Source organism: Phasianus colchicus, chromosome 4 (genome assembly GCF_987193195.1).
Source record: "Phasianus colchicus chromosome 4, bPhaCol1.hap1.1, whole genome shotgun sequence".
In the NCBI taxonomy this organism is placed as follows: domain Eukaryota; kingdom Metazoa; phylum Chordata; class Aves; order Galliformes; family Phasianidae; genus Phasianus; species Phasianus colchicus.
The window spans coordinates 61,536,027-61,562,653 of record NC_143439.1 but is presented as its reverse complement, the minus strand read 5'-3'; the positions used below and the strand labels follow the sequence as shown (position 1 = coordinate 61,562,653).

The 26,627-nt window shown below is 37.6% G+C and overlaps 1 protein-coding gene across 9 annotated transcripts in view; it reads right to left on the bottom strand.

The window, feature by feature from the left end:
• Positions 1-26,627, bottom strand: part of SORCS2 (sortilin related VPS10 domain containing receptor 2) — a 564,376-nt gene that overhangs the window by 332,656 nt on the left and 205,093 nt on the right. For 8 of the 9 annotated variants that reach the window (XM_090139694.1, XM_090139696.1, XM_090139695.1 and 5 more), the window contains one exon: positions 9,348-9,415. In XM_090139694.1, coding sequence (XP_089995820.1) covers positions 9,348-9,415 — 68 coding nt within the window. Of the gene's footprint in view, positions 1-9,347; positions 9,416-10,819; positions 10,993-26,627 lie in introns of those variants that run through there. The other variant, XM_090139701.1, reaches the window with a different exon arrangement.

Sequence of the window (26,627 nt, the reverse complement as noted above, 5' to 3'; positions counted from 1 at the left end):
ATTACAGCAAACTATCTGAATCCTAAAGAAAGCACGAGCATACTTCCTCCTCCTGCCAGAAAAGAAAGCTTGAAAGACTGGATATCAGAACACTGAACTATGGAGATTCTTTTGAGACTGACTGAACTGTTAGTTCTTTTGATATTAAGAAAGCACACTTTATTACATGTCTGCTTTACTTGTTCCCCTGGCTTTTGCCCAGAGATGGCTGTATTTCACTGATAACGCAACGCTGTTCTATCAAGGGGCATAATTTGATCTCCATGCATACTCCTAAAGAGAAATGATAACCATTTGGCAAAGAAAGCACATTCTAGAATTGAAAAAATAATAAACTAACACTGATGGGTGCTTTTCAACAAACAGGTGATAACAGGGGTTTTCTCCCCCCTTAGATTGAAATCACAATATCAGATACTGTGATAGAAAAATTGGGATCAAATGTCCTCAGAGGTCATGGAAAAATCTACAGTCTGCCAAGGCAACCAGAGCAGATAAAGGCCACCATGAGAAACACAACAACTTCAGAACAGCTTCAAAAGACAGCAGTGGAGCCAACACTTCAGGCAGAAATGCAAGAACTTTTGGTAGGCACTTAACACCTCATCCAAAAAGCACCTTCTTCAAGCTGGGTAGAAGCCAAGCCTGGAATAGACAGAAATCTAGCCTCATGAAAGAGGAAGGGCAATAACTTGTAAGAAGGAACTAAGTGAGAAAGTAAAAAAATAAAATAAAAAAATAAATAAGGCAATATCAGGCAAAAAGTTACTAACTCCCTCTACACGCAACAGGAGGAAATGAAGCCAAAGTGAAGAGAGGGAACTAAAGTAGAAGGGGCCAAAACAAAACACTACGTGGAAGAAAAGAGCTGGACCAGTTTCAATTGATTGATGCAATTATTAGTCATCCCATCAATGAGGGGTGGCAGGGATAGGAGGGAAAAACTCTTTCATATTACAGGAAATCAAAAAGAATCAAGACTCTCATGTTTCATTTTTGCAAGCTACCCATACCTTCTAACTAACTGTTCACCACATAGGATTATACTTACATTTTAAAATCTACCCTGTAGGGATTTTTTTAATTTCTTAACCCCTACCAAATTAACAGAGAGAAAGCTGCCTAACATTACGAAGTTCCTAATAAATAAGTTATGTGAGAAACATTGCCTCTTATTCTCACATTGAAAAATATATCCCATATTGCAGGGATAATAAGAGTATAAAACATTAACACTACATTTTTCTATACCACTCTGCATAATTAACTATACAGCTGTTCATTCATTTGGCCCCAATAACCAAATTACTTGGCAATAATTTAGCAGGAGATGCACTAGAATAGACAGCACATATTAGAGAAGCTGCTCACATGCCACATACCACATCACTGACACGAGGTGCCCAACAGTAAAGAGAAGTAATTGTGGCTTGCAAAGCAGCATTTTCAAAATAGCAGCTGAGAAAAAAAAAACATCTTGCTGCCTGTGCAGTTATTAGCTGACTTGTTGTGAGACCATGGATAAGTGTTTCTGGATGGGTCTCACTGTATGTCACTGTGGCCTCTTGTCTTTTCCAGGCTCAATCCAAAAACTCTGGGACAAAACACAAGATGTCCCTACGCTTTACAGTCCTTCATATTATTTACCTTAATACAGCATTACAGCTCTGACTGGGGTCCTACTGTGCCTGTACAAGCAGTTCCCCCAAATCATTTTATTCCAAATAAACAAAGGCAAAGATGAAAAGGAGGAAAGGACAAAAACAGCAGCTCTTCAAATAAGGTAACAAAGCAGGTGGAAGGTGGACCCCAGAGCACCACCAGATTCTGAGTGCTATGTCATATCTGCTTTACCACACACTCTTAGCCACGATTTTGCCCTTTCTGAAGTCTCTAAAAACATATCCCACTCAGGTTTTATATCTCACTTACAATCATAAAAATGCAGCGAGCAAATGAAGCCAGCTGCCTTCATTGTGGTTTCTTATTTATTCCATTTTGCAGAGTGGCAGAGTAAACACTGCTTAGTATATATACCTGTCATTCCATCTGCCCCTAGGTTATGGGCTCCACACCTCCCTGCAGTGCTGGCCTGCTGACAGTGGGAGTTAATGGATGATGATGCAGCAAAGTACTTCTGATTAGCAAAAAAAAAAAAAAAAAAAAAAAGATGGCTCAACTATTTTCACACAAATTTCATACAAAGGAACCATGCCACAATAAAAGCTTTAAGACTGCTGTATTCAGTTTGATCATATGGAAGTGGATCACGGGCAGTGCCACTGCAAGTTTCTCTCCTTATTCTGAGAATGTGGGGAGGGAGGATGAGAACACCACCAAAAAGAACTGCTAACCCCACAGATGGTTAATGCATAGAAGGGCATTGTTTCTTTACTCCTCATCTTAAACCCACCTGCTGAAGCTAGCAAGAAAGCTAATACTTTTTTTAATGGAAGCTTGTACAATAAAATACCATGAGAGAGCTGAGCAGAAGCCAGTGAAATGCCTTTTCTGAACGTACTGCTACTACTGACCTGGATGGACTTGGGGTAAGAAAAATTACTTATTCTACTACGATCAGTCCCAGCTGAAAGGAATTCATGTAAAACAAGAACCTGTGTGCAGCATTATGGGACAATTCCCACACCAAAAAGTCGTAAGACACCAGTTCCAGTTAATGTAATGAGAAATTCTATGACTGAGCTTCATTTTACTCAAACAATGAGACATGATTCGTACACTATTTTAAATACATGATTACTCTTCCTGAATAAACTGATTCACTCACTGTGAGATAAGCCTGACACTGATTTAACTCCCTTTCCAGCAGTTACGGAGACAGATAAAAAAATAAAAATAAAGATAAAAAATAAAATCAGCATTCCCACTCTTCAAGATAAATCTAACCTCTTCAGCAGCCATGCTGCATCTAGCTCCAACAGACAAAAGCATACTGCAAGCAAAGGCCTTTTTCTATCTGTATAATTCTCAGCTTTCTTAATGGTTTTTAATCCATATGTCATATGTTTGTGTATTCAAAAAACTAGTTTTGAAACATACAAACATTTGAAATCATCATCATCATTCCAAGACAAAGACTTGAAAGAGGAGTTACGACACAACACTGCCATCTGTGAACAACAGTTATTAAAGAAAGTATTTTAGATAGACTTCTCCAGTAGCTTTTATTTGCTTGTTTATAGTTTATTTCCTCCCCTTCAACCCCCCCCCCATTTCAGATCTTCATACATACTAGCCATCAAAATACACAAAAGATGCCACTATAATAACACAGGATACAAAAGGGCTTCCTTAAATCCAACATCCATCTCATTCAAAGGGGTTTACTGAACATCAGATCATAACTCTTTTGCATACTGGTTCACAATATCTGCATCCAAAGTCAAAGTTCTTTTTTGTTTGTTTGTTTTTACAAATGGCCCAAAGCAACAGTTAAAAACTTACAACAGGATTAGCACAGCATCTAGGTACCAACAAGGTTATTTGCCAGTGTGTTAGATCTTCGTCACAGGAAAGAATATAGCAAGCCATGTATCCATCAGAATCCACACCAAAGTAGTACATTGCAACATCTGTACCGTCAACAATACAGCTGGCTCTTACAAACATCAGTAATCATCTCTTTAGTATCTGGCATGTTCAAAGGTTGTCAAGATATGTTCCTTTCACTTTGTCTTTTATTTATTTTTCTTACCTGACAACCATAGTAAAACATTGTTCATAGACTGAAGTCTACTACATTCTGTTTCTAACTCTGGTTTTACAGCCTATTTTAAATGCCCAAAATAAATTTAAAACAGAAGCACTCCGGCACAACTCAACCCATAATGACACACTGTAGAGTATTAGCAAGACAGAAATTGCAGCAAAGATAATGAAATTCCTAGTAATGTTATTAGGTGAATATGGTAATATGACCAAAGACAGCATAAAAATCTGTTGTTCAATAATGAGATTAGAATTCTAATTGTAGGACCGCTTTTTGAACTGCATTGCCCAAAACCTTTTTGCAGTGGAACAGGTGTAAACAAGGATATAATAGGAGGACAAAAGAGCTGCAGAATAATTGAGGGCAGTCTATTTTGGCTGCAGAATCCGCATTACTCAGGATGATGCATTCGCCAGAGTAAGCACAGCTAGACATTAGATCCCAAGCTGAGTTTGCTGGGCTAATAATTAAAAAGCCATTTCTTCTTTGTTGTTTTTACTTGGTAAGAAAGCAAATTTGATATGGAAATCACAGACTCAATAACTTGATCCCTTGGGGCCATTTCTACAAAGTCACTTTTCAAAGCTGAACCACAATGTAAGACCATCTGGAAGTGCAAGTTGCTGCAGAATAGTCACTTACTTAGTAAACAGCACTTCACATCAAGAAAGAAATTGAGTGGGACACCACATCTTATATCATTGATTTTTTTTCTGTTTTGCTTTTTAAATTAATTTCAGGAAACAGGTGAAATTAATTTCACTTACAAATCCCAAGAGCATGGAAACAAGTACCTGTAGTCATTCTGACTGAGCCACACAGAGTCCAGAAGTTTTACTTTCCTGAGTGGTATTTTGCTCACTGCATCTACCTCAAAAAGACTCCCCTGCTCTTTGCAGTTCAACTTTTAACCTTAGCATAGGCTTTTGCCTTTGTCTAAATACCCAGAGCATCACTGTGCACTGATCACTCATGATAGTCAGTGGGATTACACAACTGGATCTTGCCCAGAATACATGGCTTTTGTGGGTGCAGATAGATGCAACTCTGCCACATGTAAAGGAATTTCTGACTCCCTGTGCTTTGCCAAGTGTCATGCTGTCAAGGATGCTCAGATATTTGCTCGCACTCCCAGATGCCGACCTAGACCCTCACAACCTCCCCTCCCAGCACTGCTTACTTAGCTCCCTCTTCAAGCTGCCTTTGAGTAAGGAGCACCATTACTCACAACACAAACAAAATATCCCAACATTTCTGAAAACTGGCCTAACTAGGATTCAGGAAGCAGCACTGAGAAGAAGTAACACTGCACTTAACACCAAATAATGCAGTTTGTTTTGCTATAGTGAAACAATAACAACATGGGGATGCCATTGGGAACAACGGCAATTATGCAGCATGTCTCATTAGCGCTGCCATATCATTATGCTAGATAATATGCAATCAAAACTTTATTAGCAATCATCTGCAGCATCTATTATTTGTTGTCTAGGTCAAGTTAAGAAGAGGCGGCTGCATTCATATCAGAAACAGGATTCAGAGCCAGTCTGAGCATGGGGTTGGAAGGCAATTCCATGGCCACACCATGTTAAATCTCTGGACAACCCACAGCAATCACATATCATCTCAGTTGCCCCAATTTATAAAAAGAAAATAATAATACACACCTGTTTCCAAGAAATTTCATGATGATTAATTAACTTGCATCTGCAGTATTAGTTTCTCAGTGTCTACCAAATTAATGTTAAAATATTTGATTTTAAGATTGAAGAACATGCATATAAATTACAAGCGTGCAATACGTGCACGGTGTCACCTGAGGTTGTAAAATATCTGCACTCATATATTCATGCACCAACAGGTCCTTAATACTTGAGCACATGCTCAAGTATTTATTTTACTAAATGCTCTTTTTGACTGAGGTCTTCCATAGGCTAAATTGTTTAAAGATGTGTGTGGACTCTGATGTAAGCAGCACTGATATGTAAAGAATCCTTACTACATACAATTTGTGAACATAGTTTTAGTATTTGAAGTTTTAGTCCGGAACATCACTTTTTCATTAAGTTCATAAGGCCTCACATGACAACCCAGCTGTGCTCTCAAGATATACTGTAATTCATGAACTCTTAAAACAAATCTGAACGGTGCTCTATTCCTTCCCACTAAGTTGCGTTACATTCAAGAAGAAACACCAATGTTATCTGTTTACTTCCCTACTTTATTTTGAGTCAAATAGCTATGCAATTTAATCCTACATTAACAGTTACTTCATAAGCAAATTAGCAAAGTATCAGAAATAGCTGACTACAGAAGCACACACTGGTGTTTTCTAAACACACATTTCCACCAAGATTTATGCATTCACCTCATCATTGTAACCAGAAATTGCTAGTAAGAAGTTGTTAAGACTTGCATTAACCAACACCATTTTTACTATTCATTAGCTAGCAATAAGTTTCCAAGACAACATTTTGGCATCCCGATCCTGAAAGCTGACCCACGTGAGCAGATACAAGTCGTCTATATAAACCAGCAACGTTCTGCAAAAGCACAGAAATTTGTCACTCAGCTCCATTTCCAAAAACCTCTCTTCTTTGAATGAAGTCTCCACATCTCCACCGGAATGTACCTCAGGCTGTTTTTATTTTTTTCCTCTACCATTTGCATTACTCCGGAAAGTCTGCCTGCAGCAACACAGTGAGAACAAATAACCATCTCTGAACCACCAAGTTACTCTTCCCCTCTCACTCCCTGTTCCAGAGATGGCAAGAAAAAACAATTGAGTGATGGAGGAAAAAGAGAAAGAGGTGAAGTAGATACATGTTTTATAGGAAGCAAAAGATGTGTTTGCAGGAAATAAAAGGACTGATATATGCCAAGCTGAGATAATTTAGAGATTGGTGAGATAAAAGTAGCAGATAAACAATGTTAAAAAATTAACCTGGTGGGGACCGACTGGGTTATAAAACAAATTTATCTTCACTTAGAGAATATTAACTGTCTGCTATGATGTAGCTGTGAAAGACAGGAAGAAGAAAAACACAGGACGGAATCAGGAAATAATAGGACAGTCCATTCCCACTGGGGCACAGAAACTTCACCAAGATTAATGGCTTTTATCCACTGGCAAAAAACCCTGTACCATTTTTCACACCCATTTTACTGTATATTTGTTCTGATGCAAATGAGAGAAAAACAGGAGAGAAACAAACCAAAAAGCATAAAGATAAACATATGCTTTGTTCCTTCTGGGCAGAACGCCAGCATGAGTAAAACACCATGCCATGGTTCTCCCAGCAAACATGGAGCTTCACCAATTCACACCCAAACTCATAACACAGGAAAAAAAAAAAATACAAAGGTTCCCTGCCTTCACAGTCAGCTTTGTTCAGTATTTATTTTATTTTCTATATATAATGAGCTACACCTCAACAGAGACAAGCACTATTTAATTTTTTTGCACGTTAGCCTTGTCTGTGCTTTTCTAAATATACAAGCTTTCTAACTCACAACCTGACAAATCTGTGTTCAGTTTATACATGGCAGAGGCAGAAGTAGGAGGTGAACACAGAACGTATTGAGGGATGGATCAGCTACCACCCCTTGCCCAATTGCAAATCTTAGGTGCTCGTTTCCTTTCAGCTTTCCCATCCTAGTTTCATAAACAGCCAAAACATCTGGCAAATCCATTCCCCATAAGGAAAGAGCCCTGATTTTTATTTTTTTTTATAATGTGACGTAGCATCAATTTTATTCAAATGCAGTTCACATCAGTTCTTCTTCACACCAGCTGTCAGCAAGGTCTGAGCAACCTTGTTTAAAGACGTTATGTTCTCAAAAGAAAGCAACATTATCTGAAGCCTGTTTTATGTTTATTTTCAAAGAGTAGAGAGTTTATTTTGAAGAGTCAGGCTGAATAAGTTTAAAAGACTTCCATGATAGATTGTACTGAAGCGTGGATAGCAAAACTTGAAACATATTGCATATGCTGCATAGGCTGGAGGCATTTAACAAGAAAGCAATGTATGCTTACACAATTCTGCTGGAATCTGAATTTCTATTTTGTTGTCTTATTTGCACAAGATGTTGGACAAAAATTAAACCAGAAACAAATATGTAATCAACTTCCCAGCTTGGAAGATTCAAGGATAACAACAAAGGAACCATCAGTAACTCTAAAAAGCTCCATCCTGAGCAAATACTAAGTGCTCTCAAGGCATTGCAAAGATCTGCTGCTGCCACGAGAAATCCCACAAGAATAAAACAGCCTTCCTCAAAAAAAGCAACAAGAGTGGTATGCACCATGTTCAGATCACAGATTTTCTCACTTACACATTTGCAGTTAGGTCCCTATACAAGCTTTTGGGAAAGCATGAAGCTTACAGGTACCAAAGTCACAGTGTGTTACAACACCCATTTGTTTCTAGACCTGAAGCTTACGGGCTACACAAGAAATTTTCAAGCATGTCTGCTGTCACTTGTAACAACTATTTAGATATCCAGGCAGAAAAATTCAGGAATATCTCTAGAGCTATAGATAACCCAGCAAAATTACCATTGCAAACACTGAAGCAACTTTATAGTTATTGATAATATATTTTCAATTTTCAAGTCTACATAATGGGTACAGGAAAATCTCTTATAAATTTATATAGATACACAGAAAATTATACAGAACACACAAGGCTTATCTAGCAAAACAAAATGGACACCTGAGAAAATTTTAGGTGTTTGGTTTAAGAGCTGTCATTCAACACATAAGCACTTAAATAACTTTGAATAGGTTCATGCTTGCTTTGCTATACTCATTCAGGTGGCACACAACTCTGCAAAGTAGGTATCTGTTAGCCATTTACCTTGAAAAAACAAGTCATCTCAACATGCAAAACCAGAGAGTAATTACAGTAATTCATCTCCTGTCAGCTAGCTTAAAGTAGGTATGTTAGTGGGAAAAAAAAGGACAGCAGAGTGGGAAAGTACTGATCTTCATCTATCATCTTACCCTAGCCTTGTTTTTGTGCTGATTAATGTTTGACAACACAGTTTGTGCATACACAGCAACAAGCATGTTGATATTCAAACTCACGAATGTTAAGAAAGTGACAATCAATTTAGAAATCTTAATTGAATTACTGTATATTTCAAGTTGTCATAACATACAATCTAACCAGCACCAGTATTGTATTTCATCCCGACAACTGTGACTCCTTCCAAATCGGGGTTACTTATTAACCACAATACAGCACTCAAGAACTGCAAAAACTCCCAAGAGACATATCACAACACAATAAGGGATTGAAAGTCTTCAGGTAACTTTGATGTAAAACTTCTATGAAAAAGAAAATGAATTGCCTCTTATAAAGTGGCATTGGGAAGGTGCATTACACACTCCACAGCTGTTTGTTTCCCTACTGCAAATTCATTTCGAACTCTTTGTGCTGAACTGCAGGTCATTTAAGGAAGAAAAAGAATATGTACTAATGAGACTCTGGGTCATACTGCTATATTAACACCAGACAGCAGTTAGATTAATCCAGCAGCAACTTGTTACAGGAAGAGAGAGACAGACTCAGAGAAAAGAGAAAAAAAGTTATAGGAAAAGCGTAAGATTTACCTCCACAAAGAGCTCTCCAGCACTTTTCCCATGTCAGTATGATAGTACTTGGTAAGGATCAGGATCACCTAAAAAGACAATAAAAAAACATTTATAAACGTACATTGATAAACAAAACAGAGATAGAAAATGGGCAGCATTACTCTGGTGAATATAAAGATGAGGTTCTCAAAACCTGAATTGCATTTCAGGTTGGGTTTTTTGTTTTGTTTTTGTTATTTCTTATTGGATTTACTTTTAGATTGACTGGTTGGGATTTTTTTCCTCTTTTTGAGGAGAGTGATTTCAGCAATTGAAGCCTTCTGCAAACCTGGTGACTTTCACTTAACAGTGGAGTTGGAATGGTCACATAAATGCCTCTACCACATGACAGCCCCGAAGCAATCTGAATGACTTTCTCAGTGGAAAGAGTCAAATTGGTTACCAATTTAAAGGAGGCAACTGTCACTGACATCTATGGACACATTTATTTATTAGCTCAAAGCGTTAAACAATAGCAATTGACCTTGATTATCCATATAAATTAAGACAGAAAATAAGTTTGGGCCTTCTCTACAAGAGCAGAAATATGACTATAATGTCTGTAGATTTTTTTTTCCTAGAAGTGTTGTTCTTTTCCTTTGAAGAACAGGCTTTGCATTCTGTAAATTACTCATCAGGATTACTAGTGGTCATCTAAATACATATTAACAAATTCAATCCACAAAACATACTCAGCCTACAAGAAAAGTCAGTAAGAAACAGATATTCCATTCATTCAACATCTGACAAATTCACTGGTCAATGTCAAGTGTTAGTCCATGACTGATGTATCAAGCTGAGTGCTGTGTTTTATATTTAGATCACTTAAAACAGATTTCCCTCACTTGCTGCCAGTCCATATTAGTGCTTCTTATCCCCAAGTTACCATAGCAACCCCACTGAGGTAGAATTAGAAGAACCTGTGGTTCTCTGCACAGCTGTTACATTTCTTTAATGCAGGGTCAACATCAGTCTCCAGCAGCTCAGAGCATGCTGTTACTTGGCTGGCACTTCCTGTGTTCCTGACCACCAGGTGAAATCTCTAGCAAACAGCAACTTTAAGCATTCATTTGATCAACCAAATAACGAATATGCTAATGCTATATTTATGCAACAGCTCAAAGCTTGGGTCTACGTACACTGGAGATTGTAAGAGAATTCCAGACTACAGGTGCTACATACATGATATCTTGAAAATAACATTTTGCAAAACTGAGCTATTATATTAGTCACAGAGTGATTGTAGCCTAACAAATTCATAACATGTATTGCTGGATGTATTTTTAATAAGTAAGAGCAGAACCTCATTAATTAACAAACAATATTAATCTCTCTTATTCTCAAATGAAATGCATCTACCAGATACTTTTTTTGGAATTTGATGAAAAGGCATTGTAAAAATATAGCCTTGGTTTAAAATAGAGCAAGACAGAAAAAAAAAAAAATCTTACTTTTAAATAGGTTACTACAAGGCTTACAAAGCCAAAAGAAACATTTCCCAACTGAGAGGGAGTATCTACTGATGAGATTCCTGGCTACAACCCAACGATGCTCCATCAGGTCAGCTATTTACTCTATTGTCAGCATCCTAACTACAGCATTTTGCTGGTGCCTGCAATTAAGGAGAAAAAGAAAGAAACTTTACTACTGGGAGCATCAATTGGCTCTAATTATTAAAGAAAACGTTTCAGATCCTGGCTCTTAGAACAACTGAAATTTGTATGCCACAAAAATTGACCTAGGAATTTTTTTTTTAGAGATGCAAGAACACATATGAGTTACATGAGATTAAAAAAAAAAAAAAGCAAAGAGAAGATGAGAATTTTTCATATTCATGAAAAAACAAAGACTGAATTCTGGACTTAGTAAACCTATGTTTTTCATCTCCCTATGTCCTTGAACTATAATTTTAATTCAGATTATTTGCAGCAGTATAAATTGGAACTACTCGACCACAGGGAAAGTCCAATGTTTCATAACTGATTATTACCACACACAGAAGATCCTATCAGGTTACCCTCAACCTACCTGCTTTGAACTTGGAAAGATCAGCAAAGCTCCTTCAGAATAAGCCATTTCTGTTTCTCAGTACCCACCTACAATATTATAGGACTCCACACAAAGAGCGTACTCACTGTAGTGTTTGCCAGCTCTAGTTCATCTGTGGGATGCACCCATCAAACCAGAAAGCTACCGCTATTCACAATACTTCAAATAAAAGGGTTTCAGATGATCATAAATTGCATTTGGTAGCAGTCATACATAGGAAAATGCCTTATTCACACATCAGGATTGCTGCCTTTATCCGAGGCACAACTCTGAGAAATACATGCATTATTTGCTTCTCAAACCCTAGTTCCTTGTATCAGGAATGGTGTGGTGAGCAGGACTAGGGAAGTAATCCTGCCCCTGTGCTCAGCACTGATGAAGCCTCACCTTGAATATTGTGTTCAGTTTTGGGCACCTCAGTATAAAAAGGACATTGAGGTGCTGGAGCAGGTCCAAAGAAGGGCAACAAGGCTTGTAAAGGGCTTGGAGAATATGGCCTATGAGGAAAGACTGAAGGAACTGGGGCTGTTCAGTCTGGGGAAAAGACTGCTTGCTCTCTTCCAGTATCTGAAAGCTGCTTACAGCCAGAGCGTGGTTAGTCTCTTCTCACTTGTGACAGGAGGAGAAGAAATGGCCTTAAGTTGCACCAGGGTAAGTTTAGGTTGGATATCAGAAAAAACTTCAGGACCTATCAGGAAAGGGTTGTTAAGTGCTGGAATCAGCTCTCCTGGATGTGTTTACAAACCATTTGGATGTGGTGCTCAGGAACATGATTTAGCAGAGAGTTGGGGTAGTATGGTTAGGTTGTGGTTGGACTTGATGATCTTCCAGGTCTTTTCCAACCTGAGCAATTCTGTGATTCTATGGTATTCTACCCACGTTAAATAAATAGATCCAAAGAAAAAAAAATGAATCACTTCACAAAATTGCAAAGGTCTTTGGGATCTCTGGATTCTGAGCATCATTTCTAAGAGCAGAATCTTGTTTCAATGGTTTCATTTTAACGAGTCTCCACAACGGGAAGCATTTTTACCACTTCGATGGTAACCAACAGTTCATCCACACTTCTAATCTAGTGAAAGAGTTCAGGTTTATGGAGAGAGGCTCAAAGCACAGTAGCAACTGAGTAATAGTATCATCCTTAAGCAGCTTGCATTACTGTTAGCCATGGACTGCGAAAATAAATGTAGCTAAACAACAGTGGAGAATTAAGAATCTGGTGAATTTAAAGACAGAAAGTAACAGAGAAGCCTTGATCAATCCTATCTCCTGTTTTAAGAGAAGAGTTATAAAAGTGTTTTAAAACATTTCATCCTTTAACAACACCAAGGACATTTTATTTGCCACCTCTAAAGACGTAAAGTCTCAATAAAGCTTTATGATTGGAATTTCGTTTTTGTTTTGAGGGGATTTTTATTTAGGGATATTTGTATTTAGTGAATACAAATGAAAATAAAAATGTATTTTAGTCCAAGATGAATGACTCGAATGCCTGGTGCAGCTCTGTAGCTCATTCCTTGAGCACTGCACACTTCTCTCAGGAGCAGTCCTTACTGCATCTTAAAGCTTTCTGATTATATTTCTGTTGCTTGGATCCCAGCCCCTTCTGTCCCTTTCAATGCTGGGGAAGATCACTACAGTTTCATAAACAGAACATCACAGCTTCCTGTCAGCTTTCCTGCAAACAATTCAGGAGACAACATTTTCAACTCTTTATTTAAAAAAAAAAAAAAAAAATCTTGTGGGTTTTTTGTTTGTTTTTTAATGCTGCCTGACAGGCTTACAAGAATAATATCACACCATACAGATTAAAAACATAAAAAGGAAAATTAAAATTTTCAGCTTCCACCATAAAAGCTGTGCCTCCTTACTAGAGTCCTCTATATACCCCTCTACAAAGCCAGAGCTGGCTTGACATGGGTCAAGGTATAGAGAATAAATTCCTTGGGATTCCTAAAGTCATAAGCAATGAGCATTCAAAGCAAGTTTTCAATGGAAATTCAGATATTACTGTACCTCCACATTTTCATCCTTCCCACTGATTTATTTTTCTGGTAAGAGGAGTGAGAAAGAGAGACAGAATTGTGATTTGTCAGAGATCTCCCATACCAATCCTCCATTTCCCTAGCTGCTACAGATCAAAGCTTTTCTCCAAACAAAAGAGTTACAGTTTCTTTCCCAAAAATTCTTTCTAGAAACAAATCATTCTTCATGGCTGTACTGGGTTTTCAGTGAATGATGGACAGCTAAAGCAAAAGGAAAATTCAGAGAGTCACAGAACAGTTGAGGTTGGAAGGGACCTTTAAGATCATCATCTACTGCCAATCACCTGCTGTAGGCAGGGACACCTCCCTTTAGACCAGGTTGCTCAAAGCCCTATCCAGCCTGGCCTTGAATGCTTCCAGGCAGGGGGTATCCACAACCTCGCTGGGCAGCTTGTTCCAGTGTCTCACCACACAACTCTGCAGATAATAGTGTCTACAAATAACTGAAGTTAGAATTTTATCCTTTTTTTTTTTTTTTTTAATGCTTTCCTTCCCTCTATTTGTCTTCTGAAAATGCTTTGCAGCAAGACTAGGCCAACAAGAGTTGCCCCTTGTAAGAGTCAGAAAGATCAACACAAGGGAATGGTGACACAGGAAGTCTAATGACAAAGAGACAAACGCAATGCAAAGGTGTTACAAAAGCAAAGGAAAAGTGCTCACCCACCTCTGAAGATCTAGGCTCACAAGGGAAATCCCACAAGGGAGAGATCTCCAAGCAGAGATCCTTCTCCAGTGACAGTCAGCTTTTAAATGAGGTCTAAGAGAGGTGCAGCCAGGCTGCAGCCCTTCAGGTCACACAGCTGAATTGCCTTCACCTGTGCTCCCAGTGCTGACCAGGTCCTTTCCCCAGGTGCTCAATCAGTGGTTCAGGCTGTAACTCAGCAGTTACCCTACACACCTGCTCTTAAAGACATACAGTGTGCTTTTAATAATTTCCTAATAAACTTCTGCCTTTAAAGGAGTCCATTTTAATTTTCTCTTTTCATCACCATATCATATAGGAAGAGTAGCAAAGGAAAAATATATTGATCAATCACTTCCCATGGTGTTTATATTTTATCTTTTGTATGTTGATTTTGTTTATTTGCTTTCTGTGAAGATTCCCCTTGTTTTGATAAACATTGGCTTAAGAAGAAAAACCCTTTTCTTTCCATGCCCTTTCCACGACTTTTTTTCTCACTGACCAATTTCAACAGATACCTGTTTATCTACCTAAATTAAGATTTCTGTGTGCTAAGCTTTATTCTACCCCCTCTATTTCTGATTTGAAGATTTGTTTTTGGCATCTATTCAGAAGTTTAATAGAGAAACACTTACACTTGCAAATGTATCCCTGCAAGTATGATTGCAAGCTTTCATGTTTCCCAAGTTTATTAGCAGGTGAGAACACACTGCAAACACTTTCAGACAGCCATAGTCACTAGGAGGACACACTGCTCAGACACACTCAAGTTCCTTCAAACTTTTTAGCATCTGCTTAATTTTGTTCACGTGAATGAACTCACTGAAATCAACAGAAGCATTTATGAGAGTCACTTGATCAGACACTTAATACTCTGCATGACTGGAACATAAGCTGCTGTTTTGTTCAAAAAATACCATGTAATTCATCTTTTTTAGCTAATAAACCATAACTATTTCATTGTAACTATTTCAGAGTGATCAAGATGTTCTAGGTACAACCTGTTAATTCATCACTACTACTCTGTGTACTTTCAAAACCTTACTGACATTTGATCATCAAAAAAAAAAAAAAAAAAAAAAAAAAAACTCTGTAACAAATAATAGGACCTATTTATCTGGTCCCTCAAGCCACTTCTACTTTGGCGGCAGGCAGGCTGTTTGACCATCATGCTAAGGTTGACATTATTTTTAACATTTGTTATGTAAAACAGACACTTGTGAGAAAAGTAAATATCAAGAGATTATTAACAGGAAAAATTTATCACAGGTGTATTATATGGACCAAGGGCCTTAAATACTATTAACAACTTTACAATAATTTGATTACACTGGAAGAGCTGTAAGTGGGAAAAAAAAGCATCTAGGTTTACCCTGTTGCAATGCTGTGCTGAAAGGTGAAAAAGGAGACGTTTAAATCATTACTAAAGCTATTAAGACCTCGCTATACAAGTTTCTATTCCTCTCTGGTAATAAAGTTCACACAAGCAAACCATGGTTTAATATGAAAGACTTAAGGAGGTTAGATTTAGAGATCTTCCAAGTAAGCTGTATTGGAAGAAGGGAGAACTCACTGTGCAGGAAGTGACTGGTCAGATCACTGCACTTGTTTTAAGCATTAGTAATAATTCTCCAGTGCATTTAATCATATCTCAAGGCAAGAAACAACAGTGGGTCAATTCCTATTCTCTAAGAGGTAGTTCTGTTCAGAGGAGCTGAATAAGTGAATATACCTGAAAGCCCTGGCTTTGATAATTTCCAGATTCAAAATGTAGTTAAATGTAGTACTTCACACATTAACCCTGAAAGCGCTTTGACTAAAGTGTAACTTCAAGATTTATAACATATTTAATCCACTGGCTAGTATGAAACATTATTACATTGTGTCAGCACTGGCTGTAGAAGCAAAGAACAAAAAGACAACCTATTACCATCAAGAGCCCACAATCCAATTTCAGAAGACAAAAAATCTTCACATCATCATCAATTTATGTCAGATCTTCAGTGCAAGCTCTGAAGAAAATTATGTTTACCTGATAGCATTACATGTGTATGCTTTTGGCTGTTCATGTCTACTTTATAACTGTAGATCCACTGATTTCAGCCATATTTGTCAGGGAGATACTGAGCTCCTGGGACTGTGAGAAGATGTTGCTATTCAAATGAACAATACTACCAAAAGAAAGCTACAATGAAACAAAATTAAGAATGCCCAAATACAGGAAAACTTTCAGACAAGGCTTGTACCTTGTCTGAAAAATCAGGGGAAGAAGAAGGGAACCTTAGCTTTCTTAGCAGTGGTGGCCCTGCAGGGAGGCTGGACCAGATGGCCTCCAAGAGATCCCTTCCATCCTCAGCTGTTCTGTGATGAGTAGAGAAAAAAAAGTCATTCTTTCTAACATACAAATGAGACTGTGCCTGATATCAAAGTCAAGTGTTAGTTCATTATTCAAATACATCATTTGGAAAGTCATCAGTTTCAAAAGAAGAATCTTCAGATTTAAGAACTTCAAGTAATCGCCAATTCACATCAGATGTCCATCCTAATCAGTCTCCAACAGTGGCAAACAATAAATACAGAAACACAAACAGTTGGTCTGCTATTTCAGTTTCAATCAGGTTGACCCATAAGTACAACAGAAAATGATGCGTTTTCAACTTTTATCACGTAACCCTTAAAAATCAAAGCATATATAAACGCACAATGGAGGCAGCCAATCTTTACTGCAGCTACTCTAACATTGCCATGTTGCTGCTCATTTCTACAGCCATCAGACGCAGCTCAGAGATTTCTGGACAAAGAGCTGATGCAGAGCTCACTCAAGCAAGTAGGATCTCAATTTGAAGGCCACGTAGTAACAGGACCCAGAATTCTAGATCACATCTGCAAATTCGAAAACAATGAAACATTTTCACTGTTAGACTTCTATTACCATTGTGGTTTGGAGGAGTTTAAATATTTGAGATAGAAAACTCTTAAAATCATCTCTGCAAACATGCCAAAAGAATAAATTTCCAAAGAATGAAGCAAGAATATATTTTTCTAGTTTTTAACAGTCTGGCTTGATTCCTAATTGTAAAAATTTTTGAAATATAGATTCATTTCACTTATCTCCTCTAATATCATATTCTGAATTGAATTAACAATCTTTCCTGCAGAAGCAAACCTATTGTTTAAATGTTCTTTTTCATTCCTATGAAAATTCAAAGAAAAGAACTGCCAACATCTGCAGAAGACATATCTAAAGCATCTCTGTTCTCCTCTCTTGGATAGCCAAGAATCCACAATTATGGGTAGGCAGTTCACCTTGATCATCAGTGTCAAATAACTATTCTCTACTAGGAACAAAGATTTAATTTTAAATGCTGTTTAGGAAGTATTTCCAATCTGTCACGCAATGCTGTTGCCCAATAGTAAAATACAAAAATTGAAAGTAAACTTTCAATTTGCCTCACTAAGTCATTTTTCAAAGTCAAAGCTATTTTATTCTATTACCATATAAAAGTAATTAAGCTCTTTATTTAAAAAAAAAAAAAAAAAAAAAAAAAAAAAAAAAAACCAACACGTTATTCAAGACATATGGAAACATCTGTAGAGAATATCACAAGATGGAAAGACTGTTCATATGACACAGGATTGCTGGCAGAGATGTTCATATTGGTTATTCTCCCTCACAGCTGCCCTGTCTTCACAAGAACCATGGGGTTAAACACCATTGTACTAGATAACATCACATTCATCAGAGGCTGCATCAACCTAACTGACCTCAATATTACATTTAATTATCTCTGAGATATAGTGTTCAAATAAGACCTAACTGTCTATCAGAAAGAGACTTTATAAAACTGCATTTGATGGGAAGGTCTTCGATGCTGCATCAAGATGCTGTCACAATGTTTAATATCCTTTTATCATTAACAAGGACAGAACATAATATTTCCTGAATGTTTTAGGTACCTGAATTTGTCCAATATAAATGGGAAATATAAATACGGTCACGCGATCTACAGAAAGGGACAACAGCACACTCCTGCCTGAATGACATAATGCAAGGACAAATATGCTAAAGAATAAGGCAGTTATTTTGCAATTATAGGGTCATAGTGATTACAATTTTATCCAGGTGAATAGATACACAAGAGAAACAGATGCAAATTTCTTTTGCACTTTTTGTGTGGTGGAGTGTGCTTGTTGCACTGGAAAACATAAACACACTCAAGGGTGTTTTAACGTGACTTATGGCAAAGATAAAATCATGCCTAGATAATGATACAGAACCAGAGTGAAAACAAAGTCAAGAGGTTGCCTAGCAAAACAGGAATAAAACAACAACAAAAAAAACATATCTTGGCCTGTTTCTCAAGTGTTGTCTAAAGAAAATCCTGCAGTACTCCAGTACTATCCTGCTCCTCGTGGGGTCCAGATATCTCACAAGGACCATTCACTCTACACTACAGTTCCACATCAGAATGGATCAGGCCCAGTGCTACCTCTCTTCATTCTTCTACTGGGTGGAACGTTATCTCTCTTTATCGGTCTTTCATTTTAATTGTTGCATTTCCTACTTTCCCTGTTAAAAAAACCTAATTTCAGCAAAAGTAACAACACACTGTGCCCAGTACAGCATGGAAGGGGACCCACTACCACTCAAATTCTAAACCTGTCTACTCCCTGTGGCTACATTCAAAACAAATTACTACTACCTCAAATTAAATTAACAGAATTCAGCTATGGTAAAATAATGGGAATGGCCCCCTTTGAGAGGAAGAAGGATGAAAGTACATTTATCTTAGACGTTATTCATGAAGCAGCAGAAATTCATATCCGTGCCAACAGAAAGAGCATAAAGGAGCTGAGGGAACACCCAGCCGGGTTACAAGACTATTAGAAAGGGCTTGGGAGCAGTTGGGAAAATTGGTCAAAGGCCAAATGTGTCAGAGAAAATGTTGGAAGGTGCCAGGAGAATGCTGGAGATTTCTTTACTTTCAGCCCAGAGCCAAACCAGAAGGTTTCCATGCTGCGAGTGCAGAGTTTTTGCCAGCTTTTTGTCTTTCCTAAGACTCCTCCTTACCCCCTTCTATCTTAGATGTTCATTACTTCAAGCACCATAGGGTCATCAAAGCTAAGTGGAATTATACAGCGTTACCTGTAAAAAGAAATAGCTGTTTCACCAGGCAATCCCATGTCATTTGGGATCCCTGGCTAATTCTGTCCTATCACAGATATGTCACTTTTAAGCAGTATGAAGAATATTAACACAATCGGTCATCTCAGAGCCAGGTTTCAAATTAGCCTTGCATTCCAACCTTAAACCTCTAATATATTTTAAATGACTCTCAGATCAAGGAAGTACAAGTAGAAAAAGCCCTGATAAATGGGGTCTATATTTCTTTGTTTTACTTCAGCAAAGAATTAGACATTCAATAGATTCACCTTCTCTTTGTTAGCATTTAACTGGCTACAGTCAGGGCTGTGAAGAATTTTCTGTAACAAATTTGTAATGGGAAATGTTTCCCTTCATGCTTAGTCTCCCCCTCTATGTTCCCAGATTGTTTTAAAAATGTTAAGAAATTTTTTTCATGTTATGAGAACTACTCTTTTCTACCTTCAGAAATAAATGTACACATACAATAGTTTAGCAGCACAAATCTTGGACGGCAAATATTTTTAATTCTTTCCTAGAGCACTTCAGAACAACTATCTCTAACACAACTTCTCATGGCTCTTTTCTCAAAAAACGATGTAATTACAGGCTTCTAAAATTCCCTTAGCATAAGGTAGTAATGCTTTCTGTTTTACAGTTGGGAAATGGAGTCAGAGATAAATCACTGATCTATCCCATCTAAGTTTAGAATATACCAGCCCCTAGACACAGGGACAGACACTTATGGAGAATGCTTTCACCCATTTACATCTGAACAGTCCTTTGGAGATGCTTCATTTTTCATATGAACTACTCATCCCAGAAATCTATGCTGCTAGCTTCAGCCTCCTGGAAAATCTGAATGGATCCATTCCTAAGTGAGTCGTGAAAGAAATCTAGGCAGAGCTAGGCAAAACAACAAACAAAAATAAGGGGCAAACTGAGAAGCAGAGTCAGCAGACAATAAATTGTGCGTGCCATGAACCTTAAAGATCTTCTGTAATACATGATCCAAGATGTAATTCATGCAGACCTCTTGTTGGTGAAATAGAACACAGATATAAACAGATTAGAGTAGTGCAAAAAAATGAACCTTCAGAACCTGGAAATAATGTGAATTTCCCATGAATAAAATAAAAAGGCAGTAAGAATGCTACCAGTGAAACGCATCAATCAGGAAGGGGAAAACATCTTCCACCTTAAGAAAATTCCCTTGTTCCTATTCAGTTCAAGTAGTGCTCATTTTCTCTGGGGGTTAAGGTATCTGGAGAACAGTCAGTCCTGTGAAATACCCACTCCTCAGAGACCTAAGAGAAATAGTTCAGGGAAATAGTGCAGGGTGTGCGTCACTAGTTCGGAGTCCTTTGTTTTGTTTTTAGCATCCCAGCACCTGGAATGCTCCTCCCTTTTTTAAAAAAAATTATCTCAAAGCAAAGAAAATCTAAGAGGCTATGGCTGTGCCCAACAGGCTAGTATGAGCAAGTATGTGAGAGGTGCACACTGAATACCTGATACATTATTTTGAGAAATGGCATCATGACTAGTAAGAAGCTTAGTCTGAAATATGCAATATGTGTGTTTCTAAGATCAAGAATACCTACCCAAGTCTATTTTTTCTTTAAAAGAGAAAAGAAAGAAAAAAAACCATCAACTTACATACTACTCCCTTCACAAATCAATGCATTATAGATACATTCCTCTGGATCTATCTTTAATTATTAATTACCATTCAGCTTTGCAGTGACTCTGATAGTTATTTCACACTGGAAGACTAGAGCAAAGAATCTAGAAGGAGATGGGGGAGTGGAAAAGCAGAAAGGGAGAAAAAAACCAGTAAACCTCCAAGACAATCTGTTTATTTTAACAGTTTTAGAAGATCATTCTGTTTAAAATTTTATGTTCAACTCCAAAGGAAAAGGACAGAAATAAAAAATTAAATGACTGCCTGTAGCTAAATGCTTCCTATTCTGAATTCTTAGAACTGAACATCCATGGAAATAGATATTTATTGAAGGCACTGCAACCACAATCTTAATTCCGTAACATTCGACATAGTAAAGTATAAAAATCCTCATAGCAGGTAATGGCAGATAATGACCACAACAGCTAAATGTTTTCTGCCTAAATTCATAATGAACCCAAGTGGATAAAGGCTATGAGGTAAATGCTTACTAGAGTGATACAAGAAGTAAATCTTGCCTGAATTAACTATCGAAGAAAACATGAAGAAGGAGAGGAGAGGAGAGCAAGGGAGAGGAGATAGGAATACGGATGTTTTTATAGAGATTTTCCATTTGTTGCATTTTGGTGCAAAGTGAATGACTTCTGTATGAAGAATGTCTTGTAAGTCATTTTGTAAGTCAGAAAGATGCAGAGCTCTTGGAATGGGTTCAGAGGAGGGCCACTAAGATGATCAGAGGGCTGGAACACCTCTCCTATGAAGAAAGGTTGAGGGAACTGGGATTGTTTAGCTTGGAGAAGAGAAGATTCCAGGAAGACCTCATTGTGGCCTTCCAGCACTTGAAGGGAGCGTATCAACAGTAGGGGGTATGACTGTTTACATGGGCTGACAGTGACAGGACAAGGGGGAATGGTTTTAAACTGAGACAGGGGAGGTTTAGGTTGGATATCAGGAAGAAGTTTTTCACACAGAGGGTGATGACACACTGGAACAGGTCGCCCAAGGAGGCTGTGGATGCCCCATCCCTGGAGGCATTCAAGGCCAGGCTGGATGTGGCTCTGGGCAGCCTGGTCTGGTGGTTGGTGAACCTGCAATTAGCCGGGGAGTTGAAACTAGGTGATCATTGTGGTCCTTTTCAACCCAGGCCATTCTATGATTCTATGATTTTAGAATTTAACCTTTAGAAACACTAAAATGTAGGTTTGTATTCCAAAGATATATCTACAGTCTAACTTATCCTAACATTATTTATATTTTCCTTAAAATCCTATGATTGCTCCTGAAAGTTCAGGCATCAAAAAAACACTTGATGCTCTGATTTATTATAACTGTTTAATTTTACATTTTATGGGGAGGGGTGAATTGGACTATAGGCCAAAAAATGCTATCAGATTATTTCATTTTATTCCTCACATCATTTTTTTCCAGACTAAATTTGTCCAATTTGAGATCTTGTATACGAGACTAACATGTCCCTACTGACAAATACAATCTCCAAACATAAGTAATTATACACAGCAATCATATTACCCTTTGATCTTTTCTCTTTGATAAGGTTAATAACTGACCTCCCTACAACACATCTCATTACGCTTATTTTCCAGTATTTTTTATAGGTCCTCTCCACTACCCTTATTTTCAGAGTATTTTCTCTAGGAGCGATGTGAGGGCACCAGATCTGAATAACAGCAGCTAACAAATCCAGAGGCAGATGCCAGTCTGTTCTCTGACTTGTACTTTGTACACTACTTACAGACAGCCTGCAAACAGCTTATATATGTCTCACACCTAATGGGTTTCTTGGATAATCAATCCAACACTCCACTTTTTTTCAAGAGCTATGTTAAAAATTTTGTTCTTCTCTCCCTAAAAGGGAAAGGTCACTTGGCAAACCTGCCTGATAAAATTAGTGCACAGTGATTGGGGATTAAATGAATGCAGATACATACACAAATAATCAGCATTTTTTCATCCACACCACCAGGTTCTCCCCAAGAATCCAAGAACATTCCAAGCCTAGACATTATTCATCTCTCAGGCACCAAAGAGCTGTTTCTAATCAGTCTCCTCTTGTTTAGCCTTAGGTTTTGTAGATTTCCACTTACTCCTCCAGCAATATTTATTCTGACTAGCCTCAGCTTCCCTGGGCTAACTGCCAGTAGAATCCAACCAACATTCTGCAGAAGAAAAAAACAAGTTTGTCAAGATAAGTCTGCAGACTGAGACAAGAGTGGGAGGGAAAAAAAAGACAAAAGGGCAGAAGAAAAAAAGGAAGAGAGAACAGTCTTCCAAGTTCTACTCACAAATACAGACAGAAATTTTGGCTAAAAGAACAAATCTTGTGAGCCCTCTTTGCCATACCAATTCAGTTAAAGGACATATTGAGAAAGTTATCTCCAACAATCTTACAATGACTTCCTAAATCTGCCTTTCACTCTGAGTCCAAGCTCTATTTTTTCTTATATCCTGATGCACTACTCTGCATCTGACTGTATCAAAATTAATTTTGCCAGAACTCTGCCATTTCATCAGCCATTTCAGATTATCCTAGCAACAACCTCCCCTATTCCAGCACTCTTCAAGCAGTTTACAAACTTAAGAGCAAAATTCATGTCAGTGATTAAAAATACTGAATTACTGGCCAGCACTGAATCCAGAACTGAAGTCTGGAGACTAAAGTCTCCTCAGAATTGTGAATTATGTCCCCCAGCCTCCACCCAGGAAATTTTTTTATTATTATTTTATGGCACTTGTCCCAGATATGTCCCAACTATACTAGCAGGTGGGAAGCAAGCTCCTACTTCTATAGTTGACAGATCTACCTTGGATTGTAAACACCCAAGATTTTTTTATCTATTTGTTTTTAACAACGCCATGATTTGAATTCACAGCTTTTAAAGAAACAACAACACACTGCAACTGTCATATTTATCCAACACTAACAAGCCTACCAGGAAAAATAAATTTTATTTTCATAAACAATGGGTTAAATTCCTAAGTGCAGAACTGGAATTGCTTAGAAAACTCTTCACTGCACTAAATTTTGCTTAACACTAAAATGACTCCATTTAACTTGAGAGCCTGCAATGTGCTTGCTTCAATGAAAAGACAGACTCGTACTCATCCCTCCATAAGTCATGTCTTTATCATCTCCTCAGGAAAATGAAGCTTTAGAGTTTGTAGTTAATATCACCATTACAACCAACCACTTGCTGCCTTCCTCTCTTATTTCAAATTGAGTTTATTTGTACCTCTTTTTTTCTCAGACCTGGAACATGTGGTGCAAAGGCAAAATGTCGTGCAATTCAAGTTTCCAGGTCATTCAGCTTCTCACATTACGTGGCATGTTTAGCATATAAACCAAGACCCCAACATCTTGGTAGTTGGGGAGATGTACCACGGCTATTTATCCTTTAACTACTCTGTATTAACAACTGCACACAAATTCCACTTTTTGAACGATTGAAATTCTGCTCCAGTAAAGGATCACAGCTAGAAAACTGGAGCACGTGACAGATACAGAGGAGAACTCCACAGTCTAGTGAAGAAAAGAAAACCAAGGGAGTATCTTCCATTATTTAAAGACAAGTGACAGTCTCTTCTCAGAGTCACACAGCAAAAGAACAAGACGGATAGAGGGGGAACAAAAAATTTTAAGGTAAATCCCCGTGGGACATAATGGAAAAGTGTCTTCACCATGAGAATAGTTATAGATCAGGTTGCCCAGTAAGAGTGAGGACACACTATCCTTGGAGATCTCTAAACACACTTGGACCATGCCCTTAACAACTTCATCTCACTTACAATGTAAGCCCTACTTTGAGCAGGCAGCTGGACCAGGTCTCCAGATGTCCCTTCTCATCTCAATTATCATCAATTCTACACCACATGAACTGCTTTTAATTTTATCTTATTATCTCACGTGAATATCATATTTTATCATATTGATCAAGAAATCTCATCTCCTAAGTCCAAAACTTTGGAGGAAACCATTTTATATTACAATAAATGCCTTAACTGCTTTTTAAATAAAAAAGATTTTATTATCCTTTTAAAATGGCTTCATAAATATATATTTGAATAATTTATAATATATGAAACTCCACTACTGCTATTGCAGTTTGCTCTTCTTAGTATGATCAGTAGACAGTACAGGCCACATTTTCCTTGAGATAAAGCAAGTTCAGAGAACAGCATTTCTACTCACTTTATAATCTCTAATTCCATTTTACAGCATAATTCATGGGCAGAGTACTGAATATATTGCTAGGTTTCAGCTCTCCCTCTCTTTCTTTGCTGTTTACATATCCTTGTACATTATCACAGTACTTTAATAGAAACCCTATAGCTAAAATAACTATAGCTTAAGCTAGATTTCTCAATGAATACCAAGCATGATCATACTCATTTACTAATGAGTATAGAGAATAATAGTTAATTCCATCCCCAAAACTATATTCATCAGTATATCAGTCGTAGCCAGTGATTTGGTCCCAGTCACTTGTAAGACCACAGCTTGTAAATACAATTCTACACATTCATCACTAGCCCATTCTGCCTTGACACATCTGAACAAGTTTTTCCCATCAGATACTATGATTCGTTTGCATATCTAAATAGTTATGAACAATAGTCTTTAGTCATTTGTGATATTAAACATTATAAATCCAATGGCATTTCTTACAGACTAGAAAGTACATTTTATATTTGCAATGTTTAGCATGAGCTAGTAATTCTCCCCACAGAAATGACAACAAATATTCTTTTCCTAAGCATTGTTATATAATTTCTTTACATGGAAAGGGTACTGCATACAAGTGATAAACAAATTATCTTATAAAAACAAAGGCTATAAAATGCTTTTTAAATATTCTGAATAAAACATTGCACTGAAACACAGTACCATATCATTGTAGAGGTAAAACTATCTGCTGCTGCAGTATTTCATTCAAATTCAAATAAATAAAGAGGGAAGAAAGGTAGTGGCAGGATGGCTCATTTTGACAAAGTACCCTGTAGCAACCATATCAATTAAGTTTGCATAGATCTCCAAGTGTGAGGCAGTTAATGAAACACTGATCATTTTTCCCAAATCTAACTTAGACATGTTAATTAAAAATTAGAGGAAATCATCATCATATAAAATGAGTTCGCTGAGAGAGAGTATAAAAATACCTACCAGGCAGTGCTCTGTACATGAGAGTTCTTTTCAACACTAATTAAAATGGATATTTCTGCGTATGCAAGTCTACCCAATGAAACGCAAATAATAGTGTGAGTTTAACATTTAATGATTTCTCTGTTAAAGAGAAGACTTTCATTCAGGAATGCTATAATTTGCTCTGAGTAAGATCCACTTAATCATCATGTTTACCGCCTCCTTTTACTTCCCACATTTCCTTTTCTTGCCAGCCATGCAATTGGCAATTTAAGATTTAAATTCTGATCACTTAAGCCTTTTTCCATTCCCCAACTCCATCTTTATTTCCCTCCTTATAACACAGATAATCTAGCTGGAAATCTCTCTTAGCTGCCAACTTTTCCACCAGAAAATCGGACACCTGGAAGCAGAGCTCCAGCTCCAGCTGAGGAATTCCCCTAGGCAGCAGGATTAGCTCCTTGCACTAGTGGAAAGCATGAGGGTTACAGACAGCTTTGC